Genomic DNA, 21,782 nt, shown 5'->3' on the forward strand with positions numbered 1-21,782 from the left:
CCCTCCCCCCCCCCCCGCATCTGCAGCGGTCAGGGTCCCCTTGCCAGATGTGCCGGCGCCCAGATGTGCCTGGACACTCGGAGGGGCTGAGCTGTGTTGGGGACTTTATTCACCAGGACACCGACAGCTGGGACCCCCCTGCACCCCAAAAGAAAACGGGGGAGACCCCCCCCACCCCACCCCGGGAGGGACCGTCCAAGGACCTGGGGGTCCAGCGCCTGTTATTGCTCACAGCACCCAGCACCCAGCACACCAGCAAGGACATGGGAGCCCCCAAACCGGGGGCAGGTCGGGCAGCCAACAGCTGCCACCAAGGTCTATAGGGAGAAGCACTGCTGGGAGGATGAGGAGGGAGCAGAGGAAGATGCAGGACAGCCCGGGGTGGGGGGGGGTGGGGTGGGGGGGGTTAGTTGACACACTCCAGCTCCTGAAGGAATTTGGGGTCGTGCAAAGTTTTGGCAGGAATGGAAGAACTGCAGTGCCTGCGGCCATCAGTAGGGTTCAGAGTGAACACTGCCACTGCCTGCACGGGGAGGCCACACGCTGACATCAGAGCAGCCAGGCAGGGATGGAGCAGCCACCCAGGGTGGTCCCATCACAGGAAGGGGATGGTGGGGGGGATCCCAAAAACACTGAGTGAGGGACCCAGCCGTGATGGGGAGACATGACACGTGTGCATGAGGGGACCCCTAACTGCCCGGCTCCGGGGCCGCGCTGCTCTGGAAGTTGGCCAACTGCCTCATCTCCTCTGTCTGCATCGAGTGCCGGCGCAGCAGCTTGCGGCGTCCCTTGGGCGAGCCAGGGGCCAGGGGGCCCCTGGGGCCGGGGGGATGCGGGCCGGGGTGCAGAGGGGGCAAGAAGCTGGCCCTCCCCGGGGCCAAGGGCTCCAGCAGGAGGGTGCCGGAGCCGCGACGCTCCAGCAAACCGGGCGGGCGGCGGCAGGCGGCCTGCGGGGACTCGGCGGCTGGCAGCGGCATGGCCGACGCGGCACAGCGCCGGCCTCGCTCCGGCGATGGAGGTGGTGAGCCAGCCCAGGGGTGCCCCTCTGTTTCAGGGGGCTCCCAGCGAGATGGTTTGACCCGTGCCGTTTCAGGGGCCGTGTTCCGGCGCGCCAACGGCTGCGGGCAACCGGGAGGAACCCGCTCAGCCCAGGTGGCTCCCAGCAGCCCCGCCGCCTCCCGGCCTTCCACGCTGTGCCGTCGCGGACGCCCACCTAGGCTCAGCCCCTCCATCCCCACCACCAAACGCTCAGGGGGTCCCCGTGTCCCCTCCGTTCCTGGGGCCACCAAGCCCCAGGGCTCCGAATTGAGGCGCTTCAGCGGCCGCCCACGGGCACGGGGTGGCTCCGGCACAGCAGCCACCGGTGCCGGTGGCGGCGGCGGCGGGAAGCAGAAGACGTCCCTCTCCTCTTCCTTCTCGCTGCCGGCTGGCGAAGCCGCCGTCCGCACCTCGATGTCGGAGGGCGACATGCACAGCGCTGGCGAGCGTTTCTCCTCCAGCCCTGGCGAAGGCGGCGAGTTCAGGTATTGCCGCGTGGTTTTGGTACCCGAGGGCGAGGTGTCGGTGGTGATGATGATCACCTCCTTCCCTTGGGCTTTGCAGGCATCCAGCAGCACCTGCAACGTCTCCCGGTCGCCCCGGTTAATGGCGTAGACCAAAGCGGAGGCTCCGGCGTAATCGCGGGCGCTGGGATCGGCACCATGAGCCAACAAAACGGTGGCCACCGCCGGGCCGGCGCGCTCGGCGCAGGCGTGCATCAACGCTGTCTTGCCTGTCTTATCAGGGATGTTGGGATCAGCGCCGTTTTCCAGGAGGTACCTCACCATACGGGGCTGCTCCAGAGGGTCGGCGTAGCCGGCCTGGCACGCAGCCATCAACGGCGTCTGCCCGGCAGCGTTGCCCTCGTTGATGTAGGCTCCCCCTTCCAACAGGAGCCGGGTGAGACGAAACTTGCCCTGTGCCACGGCTCGCAGCAGCGCCGAACCGTCCGCTGGCAACATGGTTAAACCAGGGGGCCCGGCGGCACCGGGAGGACGGCGGACGGGGCTGGGCATCGCGGCGCTTACGGCAGCAGGGATGGCAGACGGGGGTGCTGGTCTGGGAGCGTCACCCACTCACTGCAACGGGACACGGTGGCCGTTGAAGCCCCCTCGGGGTGGGGCAGTCCCAGCTCCCTGCCTCAGTTTCCCCCTCAGCTGGGTACCACATGGGGATGGTTCCCGCCAATGGCAGCAGCTGTCACGGCGCAGCCCGCGGTGCTCTGAGCATCCCAGGCCTTTGCCTCTGCCTTTGGACTGGGCCAGCACCGTCCCCCACCCGCGTCCCCCTGCCACAGCCCAGTGCTGCTGCCCGTTCCCCAGCCTGTACCCCCATACTCCAGCTGCCCCCCACCTCTCTCCCCTCCCACACTTCCCCAAATCCTCTTCCTGCGCCCCCTCATCGTGCTCCTCACCACCCTGCCTGTACCCCCTGCCCGTATCTCCCCCGTACCCCTTTTGCATCCCTGCCTGTCTCCCCCTTCCTTCCCACATCCATCTTGTCCTGCACCCCCCTCCCGCACCCCTGCCGGTACCCCAATGCTCTCCTGCATCCCTGCACGGTTCCCATGGCGACCGCAGCTCATCCTGCTCCTCAGCTCTCTGACCAGCCAGAAAAACGGGGGAGAAACCACCGACCCTCCCAGTTCCCCCCAGTTCCGCCGCCCAGCTGCCAGTCCCCCCCACACCCCAACAGCACTACACCGGCTGCCACCGAACCTGGGCCCGGCATGGGGGCTGCACCGTGTCGCGTCAGACAGGGGACCCCCCGCCCCAGCCCCTCTCTCCCCCAGCCCTCCATCCCGTCCTCTGTTACCATGGTAACCGCAGCGCGGTGTCCCCCCGCGACTGGTCCCGGTCCCAGATGCCCCGGGGATGGACGCGTCGGGTACCTCGCCCGGCGGCCGCCATCCCGACCCGCCGCCGGCGTAGCGGGGGGGAGAGGCGGGGGGGGGGGTGTTATTTGGAGAGTCCCCCCCCGCCCCGCATCGCTATTTTTGGCAGCTGCTGGCGCGGGGAGGGCTGGACCGGGATGAATCACCCGGCGGCGCAGCCAGAAACGAACCCGCTGCGCCGAGCTGCCTGCGCGGGGGGTGCGGGGGGGGAGGGAACGGCCACGGGGCCCGGCTCAGTGCGGGGGGGGGTGGGTGGGGGTGGGGGGGGTGTCACGGCGCAGGGGTCGGGGAGGGGCGGGGGGGGAGGCAGAACACAGCCGGGGGCTGGGGGAGTCCCCCCGGGGGGCAACGCAACGCTGGGGGGGCTGAGGCGGCGGCGCTGTGTGACGGGGGGGGCCGTGTGGAGGTCGCCTCTGAGCCCCTCTCCCGCCCCCCGGCCCAGCCCCATTCATTCAGTCACTCCGTCATTCATTCATTCCCCCCGTCCCGACGCCCCGCCCCCTTTCCTCCCCTCCTCTCTGATTGGCTTCTCCTCCCGCGAATCAGCGCGGCGCTGGCGCTCAGGCCCCGCCCCTTCCCCACCGTTGCCTGGGCGCGCCGCGGAGCCGGACACACGTGGAGCTGGTGCGCATGCGCGGTGTGAGTACCGGGACGGGAACCCCGGGACCGGGACCCCGGGACCCCCCCCCAGTCCCCCACCGGGCACAGCGGGGCGGGGGGCAGCGCCGCGGCCTCAGGGCTCAGCCCCGCTGCGGCAGGGGGGGGTGGCGGCGGCTCCAGGCTCGGCCGGGAGAACGGGGCGGGCTGGGGGGGCTGCCCCGGGTGTCGCCGCCGTGTCCCGGGGCCGTGACCCCCCCCCATCGTGTCCCCCGTTACCCCCTCCCCCCCCCCCCCACCGTGTACCCCGCGTCCCGCTGCCCCCTCGCCCCGAGGTGCCGTCCCCAGCGCAGGGAGGGGCGGAGAGGGGGCGTGGGGGATGCTCCGTGACCCCAATTTACCCCCCCACCCCCCTCGCCCCCTCCAGCGCCCCCCCGGCCCCCCCCAGCCATGGCGGGCCGAGGCCGGGGGCGGGGCCGCGGCCAGATGACTTTCAACGTGGAGGCGGTGGGCATCGGGAAAGGGGACGCGTTGCCCCCCCCCACGCTCCAGCCGTCCCCTCTCTTCCCGGTAAGTCCTTTGGGAGTGGGGGGGGGGGGGGGGGGTGGGGTGTCGCCCCCCCTAAGAGCAGCTGAGCGCGGCTGAGGCCTGGCGCACTCAGCACACTTGTGACACACACCCCCCTCCATCCCCAGCCCCTGGAGCACCGGGCGGCCCCGCTGCCGGGGGGGGAGGAGGGCGAGTACATGCTGGCGCTGAAGCAGGAGCTGCGGGGGGCCATGAAGAACCTCCCCTACTTCGTCAAGCCCGGGGCGCCCCGGAGAGGTATTGGGGGGGGGTAAGGTGGGGGGCAATGTGTGCTCCCCCTCCCCACCCCTCCCTTCCTCCTGCACCCCTTTCTAAGGGCAGGGAAGGGAATGAGGTGTCCCCTGTGCCCCCCACACCCCACCGACACCCCTTTGTTGCCCCCCCCCCCAAGATATCGAGCGCTACTCAGACAAGTACCAGCTCTCCAGCCCTGTGGACAGCGCCATCGACTGGAACCCAGGTGTGGGGCTGGGGGGGCCAGGGGGGGCTGGGGTTTGGGTTGAGGGGCCACCCAGCCAGCCCCTTACTCTGCCCCCCAGACTGGCGCCGGCTGCCACGAGAGCTGAAGATCCGGGTGCGGCGGCTGCGCAAAGGCCGTGAGTGTGTCCCCCCCCTCTCCCTGTCCCCCCCCCCTTGTCCCCACCATAGGGCAGGGCTCTGACCCCCACCCTGGCAGGTGATGCCACCCCCTCCCCACCCTTGTCCTGCACAGGGACCACCATCCTCCTCCCCAAGTGCAAGCAGCGGGTCGCGCTCGACAAGGAGGAGACCATTAAGAAACTGGAGGTAACGAGGCTGAAGGCTTGGCCATCGCCCTCTCCCAGTGGTGGTGGTGGTGGGGGGGGTCTCACTAGGGTGACTGTTGGATTTGGGGGTTGTCTGTCCGTCCCCCCCACCCTGGGAAATGGTGCAGGACATTCCCTCAACTCCCAGAGCCTGGAGAAGAAGGAGGAGGAGGTGACGTCGGAGGAGGAAGAGGAGAAGGAGGAAGAAGAAGAGGGGAAGGAAGAGGAGGAAGAGGAGTACGACGAAGAGGAGCACGAAGAGGTAGGGGGGAGCATCCCAATGGGACCCTAGGGAGGGTGCTGGGCACATTGGGGTGCTGGGATGACCCCCTGACACCCCCCCAGGAGACCGATTACATCATGTCCTACTTCGACAACGGCGAGGACTTCGGTGCCGACAGTGATGACAACATGGACGAGGCGGTGTACTGACCCCCCCCCGCACTGTCCTGCCCCCCCCCGGACCCCACTGTACCCCCAGGACACCAGCATCCCCTGGCCTGACCCCCCCCCGCTGCAGGGTCCCTGCGCCCCCCCCCTCAGCCTGCAGGTGGCACTTGTGCTCCGTCTGCAGCACCCAAAGGTCGGGTTTCCCCCCCACCCCCCCCCCAACTCCCCTCACCCCTGGGGGTGCTGGGGAGGGGGGGGGTTCAGGGACACCCCACTTCCCACCCCCAACCCCCCCCAACTTGGGGAGTTCTCGGGGGGGGGTGTTTAGGGTGGGGGAGAACAGCACATGACCCCCCCCCCCAGCCTTGTCCCCAAACCAGCGGCGGGTGGGATTGTCTATTTGGGAGGAGGTTTTAGGGGTGCTGGGAGCCCCCCCAGTCCCTGTCCCCCCCCCCATTTCTGTGGCAGCTTTTTAACACTGGGGATTTTTAACCATTTTGGGTGGATTAAAGCTCATTTCTGTCTTTCCAGCTGGTCTTGGGCTGTGGCTTCAAACTCCTCAGGGATTTGGGGTGGGGGGGTGGGGGGGTGTCAGTGGGGTCCTCAGACTGTCACCCAGCCCCCCCCTTCCCATCCCCACCCCTGTGCTGGGTAGGGGAGGTTTGTTGTTGTAGGGTCGCTTGCCAAGGCTGATTGTCACTCTCTGGGTCTCGTGAGCCGATCAGACCATGCCCTGACCCTATGGGGTGAGGTGGGGGGGGGGCTGCCGGGGGGCTGGGTGCACCCATGGGTGCAGGGAGCAGCTGGTTGGGTGTGTCATCCCTGTGCATATCCCCCCCCCAGCCATGACTGGGGATCACTGGGTGGCACCGGTGCCCGGGGGCATCCGCTTTTCCACCCCAGCACCCAATTTTCTGCCCTGGCACCCCCATTTCCCCAGGCTCAGGCACCCCACACCCACCCCCGGGCACGTGTGGGGCGGGCACGTGGCACCCCCTGGGTGGGGGGTGCGGATCCCCAGCTCTGGGGGTGCAGCAGCACCCTGTTCACACTCTCCCTGGGCTCTGGCAGCAGCTTGAGGCTGTTCAGAGAGGGGGGAGTGGGGGGGGCACCCAGACCCCCACCCACCCAGGGTTTCCCCAGCCTGGCTTAGCCCCTGTGGTGTTGGGCTCCAGCGAGGTGGGGTGCAGGGTTGGGCCCTGCTCCAGCCTGGCAGGGGAAGGTTTGTGCTTTCCTAGGGAGCCGGGGGGTGGGCAGTGGGGTTTGACCCCCCCCTAATACCCCCCACATCTCGTGGGTCCCCCAGGACCCCCCCCACACACACACTTAGGGCAGGGATTGAGTGCTGGGCTGAGCCCTGCCAAACTCATTGCATGCACCGGCAGCGAGGAAAGCTGCTGGGTGGGGGAAAGGTGATTTCTTGGGCGGGGGGGTGGAGGGGGGGGAAGGTGTTTTGTGCAGGTGGAGGGAGCAAGGAAAGGACAAGGCAGGGCTGGAGGGGAGGGAGGGGGGGCCGTGCACGGGATCCTCATGTGATGGGAAGCGCCACAACCCCCCCCCAGCCCCGGGCTGGGCTCAATCTCCGGCTAATTAAAGAATAAACAAAAATCCAACAAAAGCAGCAGCTCAGCAGAACCAACACCCCCCCCTCCACCCCCCCCACCCCCCCAGCCTTCCGGCCACAGCCCCCCCTGTGCCCCCCCCCCCGCAAGCAGAAGTGTCCCAGGGAGCTCCAGGAGGTGATTTCCCACCCACCCCCCCCCCCCAGGGGCTCCCATAGGGTCGAGAAAGGACCCCCAGAGCGAGAGGGTGGGCGGCAGCGAGACCCCCAACCCCCCACCCCCCCCCCGGGAAGGGTCCGGCCGCACCCTCAGGAACAAACCGGGGGTGGGGGGTGGGGTGTCGATCCCCAGCGCCTGGAGTCGGGGGATGGAGGGGTTTGGGGGGGGGGGGGGGGGGGGCTGTTTGTTCCCCCCCCCCAGCCACCGGCCGGGCTTGTGCCTCAGTTTCCCCGGCGCGTGCGGGCTCCCCCCCCCCCCTCCTTCTCCTCTCGCGCTGGGCGCACGCGGCCGGCGCGTGGGCTGCTCGTGCTCCCGCCGCGCCGCAGCTATTTTTACCCCCCCCCTCCCCCCCCGCGCAGAGACCGGGGGTGGGGAAGGGGGGGGGGGGAGGTTGGGGCGGCTTCCTGGGGATGGGGGGGGGGATGTTTAGGGCACCCCACATCCTGGTTGCGCTGCGGGGGGTGTTGGGGTGTCAGGGTAGGCTGTGGGGGGGAACGAGGGGTCCTAACGCCACCCCCACCCCCCCCACCCCCCCCACCCCTCCCCAGTCCGGGCTCTGCACCCCTCTAGGGACACCCCCATCCCTGGGTAGGGGGGGTAGGAGGGGTGCTTGCTGCTCCCCAACCCCCCCCAGATGCCCCAGTTTTTACTGGGACCTTTGTCCCAGTTGGGCACGGTGGTGGGAGGCCTGAGCAGGCCCCAAGCCAGGAGCTCTGGGGGGGGGGGACACACAGACACACCCCCCCTCCCTCGCCCCCCCCCCCAGGCCGCCCATCACCCCGGCTGGGGGTGCAACAGAAATACCCCCACCCCCCCTTCCATCCCCCCCTCTCCCCAGGCAGGAGGAAGGACAAAAACAGGCTGAAAATACCCCAGGGAGCTGGGGAAGGGCTGGGGGGGGGGGAAGTGGGGGGGGGTGGGGGGGTGGTGCCCGGTGCTGGGAAACTTCTCTAAATTACTTAATTGAGGCTGTAAAATGAGGTGGGGGAGGTTTGGGGGGGGAGGGGGGGGGCTGCCTGTGGGGAAGACACAGCCCTGGGGGTGCTGTAGGGTATCCAGGGCAGCTCCCCCCCCCCCCCCAGCTCAGCTCTTTGTGCCCAAACTTGGGCTGGAGCAGGCCTGACCCTTCACCCACTTGGGGGGGGGCCCAGGCACCCCGCCACAGGGCTGGCAGCTCAGCCCTGGCCTGTTCCCAGGAGGGGAAACTGAGTCACGGGGGGGGCAGGGGGGGCAGGGGAAGTGGGGAGGGGGGGGTCCTGGAGGGTTTGGGGTGTGTGTGGGGGGGTCCCACTGAGCATCACACTCCTGGGGAAGGAAGGGATTGGGGTTGCTGGGCTGAACACGGTGATGGGGGGGCCCTGCTGGGAGCAGCATCAGGAGGGGAATGGGGGTGTCATACCCCCCCCCATGGTGTTGCACCCCAGCACTGGGGCTCCGCTCACCCCCTTGGACCGTGGTCAGGCTCCCCAGGCCTGGCACGGGCTGCGACACCGGCTCCACGGTGATAAGGCCGGGACGTGCCGAGCCAGCGCCGCGCCGGCAACGGGGAGATAAGGGTGGGGTGGGGGGGGGAAAAGGGGGTCCAGAGGGGGTGGAACAGGCGTCAGTGCTGGGACAGGGAAACTGAGGCACGGTGGGTTTGTATATGGAGGCACTGGGAGTGCTGCTGCTGCCTCAGGGCTCTGCTCACAGCCCCTGTGCTGCAGCAGGGGCTCAATGCAGCCCCCCCCCAAACCCAGGAGGGAGCAGCCAGGTGTTGGGGTGCCTGCCAAGTCGGGGAGGGGTGATGGAGCCGAGCCCACCATCCCCACCCTCTCCCTTTTTCCATTAACTTTCACCTACATCCCTCAAAAAGGGGACACCGATACCACTGTAACCACAGCAGAGCCGCAGGAAGGTGCCAACCTCACGCTTTGGAAAGGCCCAGCGGTGCCTCAGTTTCCCCTCCCCACCTCAACGGGTGACGCTGTTCCCCAGTGCTGCTTTCCCACACGTTCTGGCTTTCTCCCACCCCTGGGGCTCAGCCCCAGCTCCCCATGGGCTTTGGGGGCCACCCTGAAACCCCTCAGCTGAACCCACAGAGGGGTGCAGAGCGCCCTGGGGGTAACAGGAGTCTGAAAACTCTTCTCTGCTCCCCCTTAGCTCAGCCTATTAATGAGGTGGGACCCCCCCACCCTCACCCCCATCACCTCACAGTGGGTGCTGGGGTTCCAGCCTGCCCCCCGCAGCCTCCCCCATCCCCCCAATGAAGACCAGGACTCTCCTCCAACCATCTACATTCTCTTTATTACAAACATCACCCTTAGTACAAAATAAGACTCTACTTCTCCCCCCACCCCCCACCCCCCAAACCCCAAATACAAAAACAGTAGAAAAGGGGAAATCAGCCCTTGGGAGAGGTGGGCAGAGGGAGCACCAACCGGCACAGCGGTGGGACAGGCACCCAAGGCAGCCACAAAGTGCCCTGACGCCACCCAAGAGGGGCTGGGGTGTCCCCCCCCCTCTGCACACACCAAGACAATGGGGCACAGTTGGCCCCCAGGACGGCACCGCTGGGGCAAGGACACGGCTGCACCACTCTACACCACTTCAGTTTGGGGCAGTTGGCACGTTTTTGGGAGGCCGTGACCCCTGCTCTGCTCCGATTCCCCCGCCAGGTTCTGCTCCAGCACCTCGGTACGTGGAGAGTGGATTTGGTTTGTTGGGTTGTTAAGGCAGGTCCAAAGCCATCCCCCCCCACCCCTTCCCTCACAGCCCCCACTGGGGTTTTCTTCTCACACACTGAGGCCACACAACGCTCAAGACACCTTCACCGCCTGTTCCACACCCGCCGAGCGGAGCCTGTGCCGCCAACACGCGGCCGCTCCTCCTGCGGCATCCCCGGGGGGCTCTCTGGCTCCCGGCTCCATGCTGCTGCTGCTCTGAGTCCTTCAGCTGAGTCCTTCATGGCAGCAGGTTCAGAGTCCAGATATAAAAAGAAAGCAACAAACCCCAAAAAGCAGGAGAGGGAACTCCTGCCCCGGCGCTCACTGCACGTTGTTGTTGGTGACGCAGGGGTCCACCTGGAAGAAGCCAAGAGCCCAGTGAGATGCAATCCTGCACCCAAATCCCAACAGAGCCCCCCTCCTCCTCACAGCCACCCTGCCCCTGCTCCCTTCCTGCCTCCCCTGGCCCTGTTTCTCACCTCTGTGTAGGTGGGGGGTGGCATGAACTTGAACTCGGGCGCGTACATGAAGATGGGGCTGTCGAAACTGTCAGTATCATCCAGGAGGGGGGTGGTGGGGCTCTCCAGGCGGTGGTCCTCAGGAACAATGTCCAGGTAGCACGGCGGTGCTGCGAGGGACAGAGGGATGGTGAGCTCCCTGCCATCTCCTAGGGTTCCCCCCCCCTGCCCTGAAACCCCACTGTAAACCCAGTCTTCACCCCACAAATTTGGGGCAGGGGGTGTCACTCACCTTCTGGAGCATCAGGGAGGTTCAAGTCTACCCAGCTCATTTCAGAACTGGTCTGACTGGCCATGCTGGAGCTGCGGCTCCCGATGCCTGAGCGGCTGCCGATGACCAGGGGCAGCTCCAAGATGATCTTCTTGGAGCCCGGGACGCTGACGTAGATCTGTGAGGGGAGCAAGAACTGGAGTTAAGGGATGTGGGGAACCCAGAGGGGGGTACAAAGCCGAGCGCCGGGCGGCAGCGCGAGCCCCTCACCTGCAGGAAATACTCCACACGCAGGATGTTGCAGCCCAGGATGGATGGTTTGAGCTTCTTGACACGGATGGTTTTGCCACGCCAGGACTCAGACATGCCTGAGATGATGTGGTTGCCTCGGACACAGGAGAGTTTTTGGGTGAACACCTTGGTCTGCCCGTTGGCCAGGTAGGTGTGCTTGGCCACGATGGCGGCCTTGGGCACCACGATGCGGGAGCACGTGTTCTCGAAGTCGGCGTTGATGCAGATCTCATCACCTGGGGACCAAGCACGTTAGGAAAGTCAGAGCTTGTCCCCTCACACAATTTCAGCTTCCCCTCTGCTCAGCTGGTCCTGTCCACCCCACCAACTCAGAGAGGACAGCCTCTTACCTTCACAAAACCCTTTCCTGTCGATCTGAGCGCTGACTGACACGCGTCCGTCAGGGATGAACATACAGGACACCTTCTTCTCCTTCTTGGCAGCAACTGGAGACTGCAAAGAAACATGACTGTCACCCAGGTGAAACCTGCCCATTGCTCCTGCCCCACATCCTCTCCTTCCTCCCTTCTGTTTTCCAACAAGAACTCCCAAGTTCCCCATGGGCTCTGAGCCACTTCACAGCTATGGGCAAGCAGAACAAGCGCCTCGCTTGATCCCTCTTGCTGGAAATCTCTAGAAGCACCCAGGACTTCTTAAGAACTAAATACTTAATCCACACCCAGCGATAAAGCCTCTTAGGGGAGCCTTAATGACTAAGGTCACACCGACCCCTGGGAACACCTGCCACACCTGAACCTTACCAGCAATTCGGGAGTGTTCACATCAACGGGATCCATCACCTCAAAGCGCTTCTTTATCTCCTGAGTGGGCAAGGACGGGCGCTCTAGGAAGGCCTTCACCCAGTAATCCACACAGCCATACTTCCCCTTGAAGGAGGTACCCAGGGGCCTGCACAGAGAGACACTCATTAGATCTGTGGCAACAGGAGACTTTCCCATTCGACTTGGAGGCAGTTGTTCATCTCATACTCACCCCTGGGGAAGCTCGAATCCAAACTTGTACTCGTAGGTGTTTCCAGGTCTCAGGATTACAGAGCCATCCTCATCTGGGAAAGGAAAGGCCAAGGGAAGCATTAGCCAAAGCTCTGGGGTTTGGTCTTTATGTGGGACCCGTTGTGGCCCTTACACAGGCAGCCACGAAGCCAAGTGCTGCTTGGCCTGAGCTGCGTTAGCTGTTCAAGAGCTGCCTTCACCTGCCCCCCAAGCTCAGCCATCTGGCTTCTCCTCTCAACATCCCTGCCCGAAGCCAGGGCCCGCACGGTCCCTGTGACCTCCCCACACTCCACTTCCCCCCTGGGCAGCGCCGAGCGGCTCTGCCCTCGCCCCGACGCCGTGTCACCCCATTATCTCCCAGGACGCTTTGCCAGGCCCTGGTCTCTCCCCCTCCCTGGGGCCAGCCCAGCCCAGCGGCTGCCCAAGGGGACTCTCCATGCCCAGGAGCAGCAGCAGCTCCTCGTCTTGGGCGAGGCTTTGCGCTCGCTGCTCCCTGAGCTGCATCCTGACACCCTAATGTGAGCCCCAGCACCCCAGGGCTCCCCAAACTCCACCGAGCAGCCCAGCCAGGCTCTGCTCAGGGCTCAGCATCTCCCAGGACGCTTTGCCAGGCCCCAGTCTCTCATCCTCCCTGGGGCCAGCCCAGCCCAGCGGCTGCCCAAGGGGCCTCTCCATGCCCAGGAGCAGCAGCAACTCCTCGTCTCGGGCGAGGCTTTGCGCTCTCTGCTCCCTGGGCTGCGTCCTGACACCCTGATGTGAGCCCCAGCACCCCAGGGCTCCTCGCATACCACCAGGCAGCCCAACCAGGCTCTGCTCAGGGCTCAGCATCTCCCGGGACGCTTTGCCAGGCCCCAGTCTCTCACCCTCCCTGGGGCCAGCCCAGCCCAGCGGCTGCCCAAGGGGACTCTCCATGCCCAGCTCCACATCTCGGGCGAGGCTTTGCGCTCGCTGCTCCCTGGGCTGCATCCCGCCACCCTGACACCCTGATGTGAGCCCCAGCACCCACCCCAGCACCCCAGGGCTCCCCGAACTCCACCGGGCAGCCCAACCAGGCTCTGCTCAGGGCTCAGCAGCGCTCAGTTGACTTCGCACCTCCCTGGCTGGATCCCTTCTCCCCACGGCGCCGCCACAACCCATCAGGGACCAGCCTCCCCCCCACACCCCCCCCAAACCCCAAGCCCCTTCCTCCTCCTCATCGCTCACCCGTGGGCTGGTCCTCCAGGCTGAGCACATCCTCGAAGCGCAGGTACTCCATCTCCTGCCGGCACTGCTGCGGGCCCTTGACCCAGTTGACTCTGGCCACCCCGCAAGCCAACACCTTGACGGCGGTGACGCGGGTGGCTTCGGCCACCTCCACGACCACCTGGCCGACCACCTTCTCCCCGCTGCAATAGACCTTCTCGGGCTCGCTGAACGCCACGGAGAAGGTCTTCAGCTTCTTGAACATCACCATGGCTGCGGAGCTGGGAGGCGGCGAGGCGAGACTGGACGGCGCTGCGAGGGCTGAGCTCTCGACGGCTCGGCTGGGTTCTGCTCGGTGCTGGGAGGCCGCCCCGGGCTGCCCCGTTTATCGGCTCCGTTCCCCGCCCTTCCCCCCCCGCCCACTCTTGTTGATGCCCGGAGCGCCACGCCGAAGGCGCGTGGCCGGGCGTGCTACTCGCGTGATCAGCGACCCCATTGGACGCCGCCACCTTGTTTACGGCCCCGCCGGCCAATCGGAGCGCGGGGTGCGGAGCGTGGACGGCGTGTGAGGGAGAGCGGAGAGCGCGTTCAAGGGGAAGGAGGGTGGGAGGGGGGATGGAGTGACGGCGCGGGCCGCCAATGGGAAGCGAGGGTAGGCGGTGGGGGCGGCCAATGGCAAGCGGAGTACAGGACGTAATGTTCTCGGGCCGGGGAAGGGGGGGGGGCCGGAGCTGCTCGTGGTGCGCGGCTGGCGGGGGGGGGGCGGGGGGGGGGCTGTTCCGGGGGGTTCAGGGTGGGGCCGGGGGCCCGGTAAGACCTGGGGGGGCCCCGGAGCGCACCATACTCCCCCCCCCCCCGTCTCTCTTTCTCCCATCATGAGAGCGACCCGGGGCCGGTCCCCGACCCCCCACCCCGGTTTCCCTCCACCCCCGGCGCTGCGGGACCCCCGCGGCCGAGAAGAACGGGCTGGGGGCAAGGGCCGAGCGCCGGGACTCCCCGGGGACCAGGAGCCCCCTGCCCGCCTGCCCTGCGTGTCTCGGGGACCCTGCTCGGGAACCCCCCCCACCCCACCCCCCCACCCCTCGCTGGGGGCCGCACACCCGGTGAAGGGCGAGACAGTGCGGGGCGGGTGCTGGTGTTGATGATGGTGATGGAGGTGGGGAGTGGTTGGTTGTTGTTGTTGTTGTTGTGCTGCCGACAAGATGCACCTTGACCTGCGTCCTGCCTGAGCTCAGCCCGGGCAAAGCCCTCCCTGCTGCTGGCTGGGACTGGGGGCAGTGGGCACCCTTGTCCCCTCCCCTCAGACGGCTCTTGCTTCCAGAAACCCTCCAGTTTCCCTTCCCAAGGTGGGGGATCTCTGCTGGGCACATGTTCCTCCCTGCCAGGAGCTCCTGGCTGCCTTGGGGAAACTGAGGAAAAGCTCAAGGGGGAGCAGAGGAAATGGGAAAACAATGTGTTTGTGGAGCCAGAGCGGGAATGGCAAACGGGGGCCCTGAGCTCTCCCCACCCCAGCCGAGAGGAAAGGGATGTGTTGTTGTTGGGAGTTGTCTCCCTTGTCCTTTGGAGCTTGTTTGTCTCTGTGTTTCTGGCACTCACCCTGCTTTCTCCTTCCCCCCCCCCTTTATCCCCCCCCTCCCTGAATCAATTCACACCTGTTAGCATAAACCGATAAACCAGCCAGATAAACCGTGGGGCATAAACTATTCCCCTGCCAAACTGTATGGCAAGTTTCCCTACTGTGAGAGAATTACTTAACAATTAGCTACACCATGGAGGAACCCAGCCGTTTCCTGCAACCTCTGGCCCTGGCAAGCTTGCCCCATTGTCTCTCATGGCACGCTAGGAAAAAAGAATTAAGTGCCAGATGAACAAAGAATTGCCAATTTGTTCTAATCTGGCCAAAGGAGGAGAGCTCCCTCCAGCCTTGCCAGCGATGGGATATTTGATCCTAAAGCCCCTGGCTTGGTTCTACGCCCAGCATTCCTTCCGGGGTGCTGTTTGTGCACTCCCTCTCTGGTTTCCATTGGTACCCCTCTTTCCAAGAAAGATGGATCCAGCCTGTGGCTGTTTGGTTTCAGACAGTGAAACACGTTCCAGCAGTGGCAGAGGGGAGCAGGTGCTCTGAGCCAAAGCTACGGTCTGAGGCACGTTTCACAGCCCCAATCTGTGGGGATTGATGGTATCCAGAGTGTTATCATAGAATCATCATAGAATCAGAGAATGGCATGGGTTGGGAGGGACCCCAAGGGTCCCAGAGCTCCAACCCCCCTGCCAGGGTTGGGAGGGACCCCAAGGGTCCCAGAGCTCCAACCCCCCTGCCAGGGTTGGAAGGTACCCCAAGGGTCACAGAGCTCCAATCCCCCTGCCAGGGTTGGGGGAGACCCCAAGGGTCCCAGAGCTCCAACCCCCCTGCCAGGGTTGGGAGGGAACCCAAGGGTCCCAAAGCTCCAACCCCCCTGCCATGGTTGGGAGGGACCCCAAGGGTCACAGAGCTCCAACCCCCTGCCACAGGCAGGGACACCAACCTCCAGCCCTGGAGCTACACAAGGCTGCCCAGGGCCCCATCCAACCTGGCCTTGAACACCCCCAGGGACGGGGCACCCACCCCCTCTCTGGGCAGCCTGTTCCAGAGAGCTAACCATAGAATCTCAGACTGGGCTGGGTTGGGAGGGATCCCAAGGGTCCCAGAGCTCCAACCACCCTGCCAGGGTTGGGAGGGACCCCAAGGATCATAAAGCTCCAACCCCCCTGCCAGGGTTGGGAGGGACCCCAAGGCTCACAGAGCTCCAACCCCCTGCCAGGGTTGGGAGGGACCCCAAGTGTCCCAGAGCTCCAACCCCCTGCCAGGGTTGGGAGGGACCCCAAGGGTCCCAGAGCTCCAACCCCCCTGCCAGGGTTGGGAGGGACCCCAAGGGTCCCAGAGCTCAACCCCCCTGCCAGGGTTGGGAGGGACCCCAAGTGTCCCAGAGCTCCAACCCCCCTGCCAGGGTTGGGAGGGACCCCAAGGGTCCCAGATCTCCAACCCCCCTGCCAGGGTTGGGAGGGACCCCAAGGGTCACAGAGCTCCAACCCCCCTGCCAGGGTTGGGAGGGACCCCAAGGGTCACAGCGCTCCATCCCCCCTGCCAGGGTTGGGAGGGACCCCAAGGGTCCCAGAGCTCCAAACCCTGCCAGGGTTGGGAGGGACCCCAAGACTCCCAGAGCTCCAACCCCCTTGCCAGGGTTGAGAGGGACCCCAAGGGTCCCAGAGCTCCAAACCCCCTGAACAGGCAGGGCCACCAACCTCAGGCCTGGAGCTACACAAGGCTGCCCAGGGCCCCATCCAACCTGGCCTTGAACACCCCCAGGGACAGGGCACCCACCCCCTCTCTGGGCAGCCTGTTCCAGAGAGCTAACCATAGAATCTCAGACTGGGCTGGGTTGGGAGGGACCCCAAGGGTCTCAGAGCTCCAACCCCCCTGCCAGGGTTGGGAGGGACCCCAAGGGTCCCAGATCTCCAACCCCCCTGCCAGGGTTGGGAGGGACCCCAAGGGTCCCAGAGCTCCAATCCCCCTGCCACAGGCAGGGACCCCAAGGGTCCCCGAGCTCCAACCCCCCTGCCAGGGTTGGGAGGGACCCCAAGGGTCCCAGAGCTCCAACCCCCCTGCCAGGGTTGGGAGGAACCCCAAGGGTCCCAGAGCTCCAACCCCCTGCCACAGGCAGGGCCACCAACCTCCAGGCCTGGGGCTACACAAGGTTGCCCAGGGCCCCATCCAACCTGGCCTTGAACACCCCCAAGGACGGGGCACCCACCCCCTCTCTGGGCAGCCCGTTCCAGCCCCTCACCACTCTCTCTGGACAAAACTCCCCCTTAATATCTAACCCAAACCTTCCATCCTTTAATTTTAATCCATCCCCCCTCGTCCTGCCATTGTCTGTCCTTTGAAAAAAAGCTGAAGTTTTATAAAGTTATCAGGGAGGAAACCACTGGATGGAAGGAAGTAACAACTCCAAGGCTGCTGACACTGAGAGAAAGCAGCAGGATGCTGGGTGACTAATAACGGCGCCGGTTGGTCCTGGCCGCGGCGCGTGAACTGAACAAAGAACCTATCAGCTGGGAGCTCGGGGCGCGTGGACAGGCCGCGATGCCCTATCAGCGAGCCGCTGCGAGCGCGTGAAGCCCGTGGAGAAGCGAGGAGCTTGTGTGTATGACAAGGTCTCTGTGGTTTCTACCCCACTGGAGTCCCTGCAATGAAATCTCCTTGGGAATCCTGCCCGAATCTCCCTTTTATCTTGTCAATCAGGTTCTGCCCTTTGCTCCCCTCGACCCCTCTCCAGCTGGTGTTGCCTCCTCCCTGTTATTTCCTCCAGGCCCAGGCCTTGGTTTTCCAGGTTTCCTTGGATTAAGCAAGGCTTTGGGAAACCCTGGGGGATTTCAGCTTGTAAAAAAAACCCCACACACATGCTCCCAAGTCACGTCTCCTTCGTATCCAGAGAGAGAGTTGGGGTTTGGGCAGAGACCAGCTGTGTGGCCCTGCTCCTGCTAGGTTATTTTAAGACCTTCACACACACCCCCTCCACACCCCCCCCCACTTCTTGGCTGGTTTCCCACAGGGATCATGGTGCTTGGAGGATCCCAGTGCTTGGAGGATCCCTCCAGCCTTGATTTGAGAGCAAAGCTGCTGCTGCAGGTGGGTGGGGAGAGTGGCCAGACCCTGGCATAGCCTGTCCGAGGGTATAGCAGGACTGACAAGCTGAGGACAACCCGGTTCAGAAGCAGCAGGGTTGGGCTGAGTGAGAAACCAGGCCCTGAGGTGACTCACTGGGGCTGCTGCGTGGGTCATGGAGAAGGAATTGGGTAAGGCAGAAACGGAGCAGTAAACTGGCTCTCAGTGCCTCTGCGTCACCCCTTCCTAGAAACTGCCCTCCTTCCCCTCAGCCCTCCAAATCCTGCTCGTGGCAACAGTCCAGCACTGATAAAAGCCTGGGTTTGTTTGGTGTTTATGCCCCTGCTCTGGGTGATCAGGCACCCATCGTTTCCTGGAGAAACCACGCTCCTGTCGTCTGCCTCAGCAATCAGTCAACTGGCTGTCCCCCCCGAATTGCTGGGAGAGCTGGGGGTGGGGGGTGGGGGGGGGGTGGGTGCCTGCCACCCTGGAACTTCTTGCTGCTGTTTTCTTCATTTTTCTCCCCATATATGGTTGCTTCCAGCAAATTCAGGGCGGGGAAGGGGGGAGACAGAAAGAGAGGGACGTGAAGGGATTCTCAATGGCCTGAGAGAGGGGACAGAGTGTGCCTGTGGTAGGCTGGAGAGCGGGAGCCAGGGTGGAAAAGGCATTTCCTTTGGAGAGGCTGTTTATGTACACAGCCCATGACAAATAAATCCCACGCGGATTGCATCGGCTGCGTGTCGCTGCAGCTGGGAAACGAGGGATCTGTGGGACTCGGGTGGCTCCTGGAAAGCCAGCGCTTGGCCCACGCTCGGCTTCTCGCTGCTCACGCTTGGCTCTGGTGTTCCAAACAGCAAAAGGGCTGCCTGAGGTTTCTAGGTTTGAGAGCAGGCAGTGAAGTAAAGGGGGGAGTAACTCCGTTTCAGTTTCTAAATAAACCCAGCAGTTCTGGTGAGGATGTTAAGGTTTGTGGTGCCTGGTGCAAGGCAGGGGAGCACAGCAGCACTGGATTGGGGCAGTTCCCCTAGGGGTTTTCCTGAATCAGATGGTTTTGGGGGTTTTTTTTGGCTGCTTTCATCCACAACAATGGCTTGTAACACTGCATTGCATTTCAAACCACTACACACTGGTTTGAAATGCTTTGCAGTGCGGATCAGGATCCATTTTTCCCCTTCCCCATCCCTACTGAACTGGGAGAAATCCTCTCAGGACCAAGACATGAGGACTCCCCCTGCCCAGAGCCCCCCATTCCCATCTCCTGCTAAGGAGTGGGATGCAAACGCTCTCCCTTACGGATGCCTCTCTGCTGCTGTGGGATTTCTTCACTTCTTTTCCATCCAGATTGTGTTTTAACAGCAGAGGAAGGGGAAAGCCAGAGCTCGGTGTCAGCTGCCTGTGACAAGAGACTGAACTCAGTTGTTCGTAAACAAGGAAGGATTTGAATTCAGGGTTTGGGATGTCCTGTGTCTTATCATCTGCTCTGGGCAGGAAGACTCAGTGCATTGGCTCACTCCTCTGGCTGGGAGAGCGTGACCTCTCCTGGGGCATGGCAGGTCCAGCTGAACCCGCCGTCCTGGACTCCGCTGGCCGAGCCTTCCTCTTCTTCCTCATCTTCCTCATCTCTGTGAGCTCCTCCATGCCTGTGGTGTCAAGTCAGGTTGGAAATAACCTCTTTAGGAAGGGAGGAAGGAGCAGGACAAAGTGTTCCCCAGCGTCCATCCCTGTTCCCACCAGCTGCCCCTTGCAAGGCCCCGGCTGAGGCTGCGGGTGCTGGAGGGAGCCAGGGAAACGCCGAACTTCTGGGCAGCCAGAGCTACCCGAGGCTGGCAGCCTGTGCCTGGGGCAAGAGCATCCTCAGCAGAGGTGCTCCCCGCAGACATCAGCACCCCTAGTTTAGAGAGCTGGGTCAGGTGGCTAAAACTGGGGGGGACAGACGGACAGACACAGACACAGACACACACCCAGGGTCCCCTGCTGTCCATCCCTCACCCCAATGATCTCACAGCCACAAGACGAGCCCTGCACGGGAGCTGTTGACTCAGCCGAGGCCCTTCCCGTGCCTGGGGCTGTGCGGACATCTAGAGGCCTGAGCCGGGAACGACACCGAGCGGTGTCCGGCCGCCCCAGCGGGACCCGCGCTGGGCACCGGCTGTTTCAGCCTCTCCGGGCCTGGGCACCGAGGGCCCGGGTGGAGAGAGCCCAAATCTCTCGTTCTGAGCGTTCCCGAGGGTTGGTGTACAGGAAGAAGAGGGATGGCTGCCGCCCAGGGGTGCTGCCCCTCGGTGGGGGAGCTGGGCTGGGTCAGCCTGGAGAGGAGAAGGATGTGGGGGGACCTCACTGCAGCCCCCCCAGTCCCTGAAGGGAGCAGAGGAACAGGAGGGGAATGGGCTTGTTAAAGGGTGGATGATGGCAGGACAAGGGGGATGGGGTGAAGCTGGAGGAGGGAAGGGGGAGAGGAGAGATTGGGGGGGAGTTCTGTCCAGAGAGAGTGGTGAGGGGCTGGACCAGGCTGCCCAGAGAGGGGGTGGGTGCCCCGTCCCTGGGGGTGTTCAAGGCCAGGTTGGATGGGGCCCTGGGCAGCCTTGTGTAGCTCCAGGGCTGGAGGTTGGTGGCCCTGCCTGTGGCAGGGGGGTTGGAGCTCTATGATCCTTGGGGTCCCTCCCAACCCTGGCAGGGGGGTTGGAGCTCTGTGACCCTTGGGGTCCCTCCCAACCCTGGCAGGGGGATTGCAGCTCTGGGACCCTTGGGGTCCCTCCCAACCCTGGCAGGGGGGTGGGAGCTCTGGGACCCTTGGGGTCCCTCCCAACCCTGGCAGGGGGGTTGGAGCTCTGGGACCCTTGGGGTCCCTCCCAACCCTGGCAGGGGGGTTGGAGCTCTGTGACCCTTGGGGTCCCTCCCAACCCTGGCAGGGGGGTTGGAGCTCTGGGACCCTTGGGGTCCCTCCCAACCCTGGCAGGGGGGTTGGAGCTCTGTGACCCTTGGGGTCCTTCCTAACCCTGGCAGGGGGGTTGGAGCTCTGTGACCCTTGGGGTCCCTCCCAACCCAGCCCAGTCTGGGATTCTATGGTTCTATGAAGCATCCCATGCCGGGATGTACCCGCCTCGGCCGCTGTCCCCACGCCCTGCGCAAGGCGTTGGCCATCATGAGGAAAACAAATCTAACCCTGACCTTTGTGAAGGAAGTTCTTGCCTTGGCTTTAACACCTGGCTAACAAAACATGCTGGAGCCTGGCAAGAAGCACCCTGCACATGTGGGTGGCTTCTAAACCACTGGTGCCATTTGGATGACCTGCCTCTGGTTCGGATGGCTCTGGTGCACTGGCTGGAGGCCTGGCAGCTCCGTTCCCACGGCTGTCTACCTCGCTGGCACACCGGGAGCGGGCGGACGTGGCCACCTCTGATGATCAGGCTGGTTTACGACATGTAGAGGCAGATGTGAACTCAGATTCAGGTTTGACTGCCGCACCTCATGCCCGGAGGCCTTGGCATCTCTCTGACTACTAGAAATCGGGGTGAGAGGGGATGGGAGAGGAACAGATTGTCCCGGACTTCTCACACCTTCTGGCTATTGACAACCGCCTACCCGGTTGCAGGCAAACTGCGTGACTGATCCAAACTGGGAATTCCCTTGCTCCAGCCAGCCAGGCTGGGCATCTGGATGCAGAATGGCCAAAACTGGGCTCGCTTTAGAAAATGCTGGCCAGCATCACCAGTGTCTTTTTTAGCAGGTGACATATGCTTGGAAACTCGGAGGGCTCGATCCAAAGTCGACTGACGTCAGTGGAAATACTCTTGTTGACATCACTGGGGCTTGGATCCGCGCCTGCGTTCCACTTCTTTATTTCAGACTGCAATCTGTCAGGGGTGGAAAGGTCTCTCTCCCACTTACAGACTTCAGCATGTCTTTGAAAGGTCTCGTTTCCTCTGTGATCATTGTGTTGGGGATGTGGAGTACGGAACAATTTGGAGAACAGGCGCAAACCCGCTTGGCGTTGCGCGTGTTCCTTCCGATGCTGCTGGACCCTAGCCAGGCTGCAGCTCGGGTTGAAGCATCTGTGTCGCGTGTATGGGAGGTGGTGGCCATGCCTGTGACGTGCTGTGACTCCCTAGTACCTGCCCCAACCAGAATCAGAGCTTCAGAC

The 21,782-nt window shown here is 64.2% G+C and overlaps 3 protein-coding genes across 3 annotated transcripts; 1 reads left to right on the forward strand and 2 right to left on the reverse strand.

Annotated features, from left to right (window-relative positions):
* Positions 1-689: 689 nt before the first annotated feature.
* Positions 690-2,054, reverse strand: ANKRD34A (ankyrin repeat domain 34A; the record flags this gene model as incomplete). The annotated part of the gene is made up of 1 exon (XM_084276976.1): positions 690-2,054. The coding sequence occupies one exon, from the start codon at positions 2,052-2,054 to the stop codon at positions 690-692; it is 1,365 nt and encodes a 454-aa protein (XP_084133102.1).
* Positions 2,055-3,557: 1,503 nt separating this feature from the next.
* POLR3GL (RNA polymerase III subunit GL) lies at positions 3,558-5,822 on the forward strand. The gene is made up of 8 exons (XM_084276736.1): positions 3,558-3,571; positions 3,957-4,099; positions 4,225-4,354; positions 4,509-4,577; positions 4,657-4,713; positions 4,830-4,903; positions 5,051-5,164; positions 5,248-5,822. Exons 2-8 carry the CDS (start codon positions 3,980-3,982, stop codon positions 5,332-5,334), a joined length of 651 nt encoding a protein of 216 aa, XP_084132862.1. The 5' UTR covers positions 3,558-3,571; positions 3,957-3,979; the 3' UTR covers positions 5,335-5,822.
* A 3,582-nt stretch (positions 5,823-9,404) lies between these two features.
* On the reverse strand, positions 9,405-13,371 carry TXNIP (thioredoxin interacting protein). The gene is made up of 8 exons (XM_084276569.1): positions 13,015-13,371; positions 11,792-11,864; positions 11,560-11,707; positions 11,149-11,251; positions 10,778-11,034; positions 10,529-10,685; positions 10,258-10,406; positions 9,405-10,135 (listed from the first exon to the last, which is right to left on the reverse strand). Exons 1-8 carry the CDS (start codon positions 13,262-13,264, stop codon positions 10,100-10,102), a joined length of 1,173 nt encoding a protein of 390 aa, XP_084132695.1. The 5' UTR covers positions 13,265-13,371; the 3' UTR covers positions 9,405-10,099.
* Between the last annotated feature and the right edge of the window lie 8,411 nt (positions 13,372-21,782).

This window comes from Gallinula chloropus (assembly GCF_964237585.1).
Source record: "Gallinula chloropus genome assembly, chromosome: 29".
NCBI lineage: Eukaryota > Metazoa > Chordata > Aves > Gruiformes > Rallidae > Gallinula > Gallinula chloropus.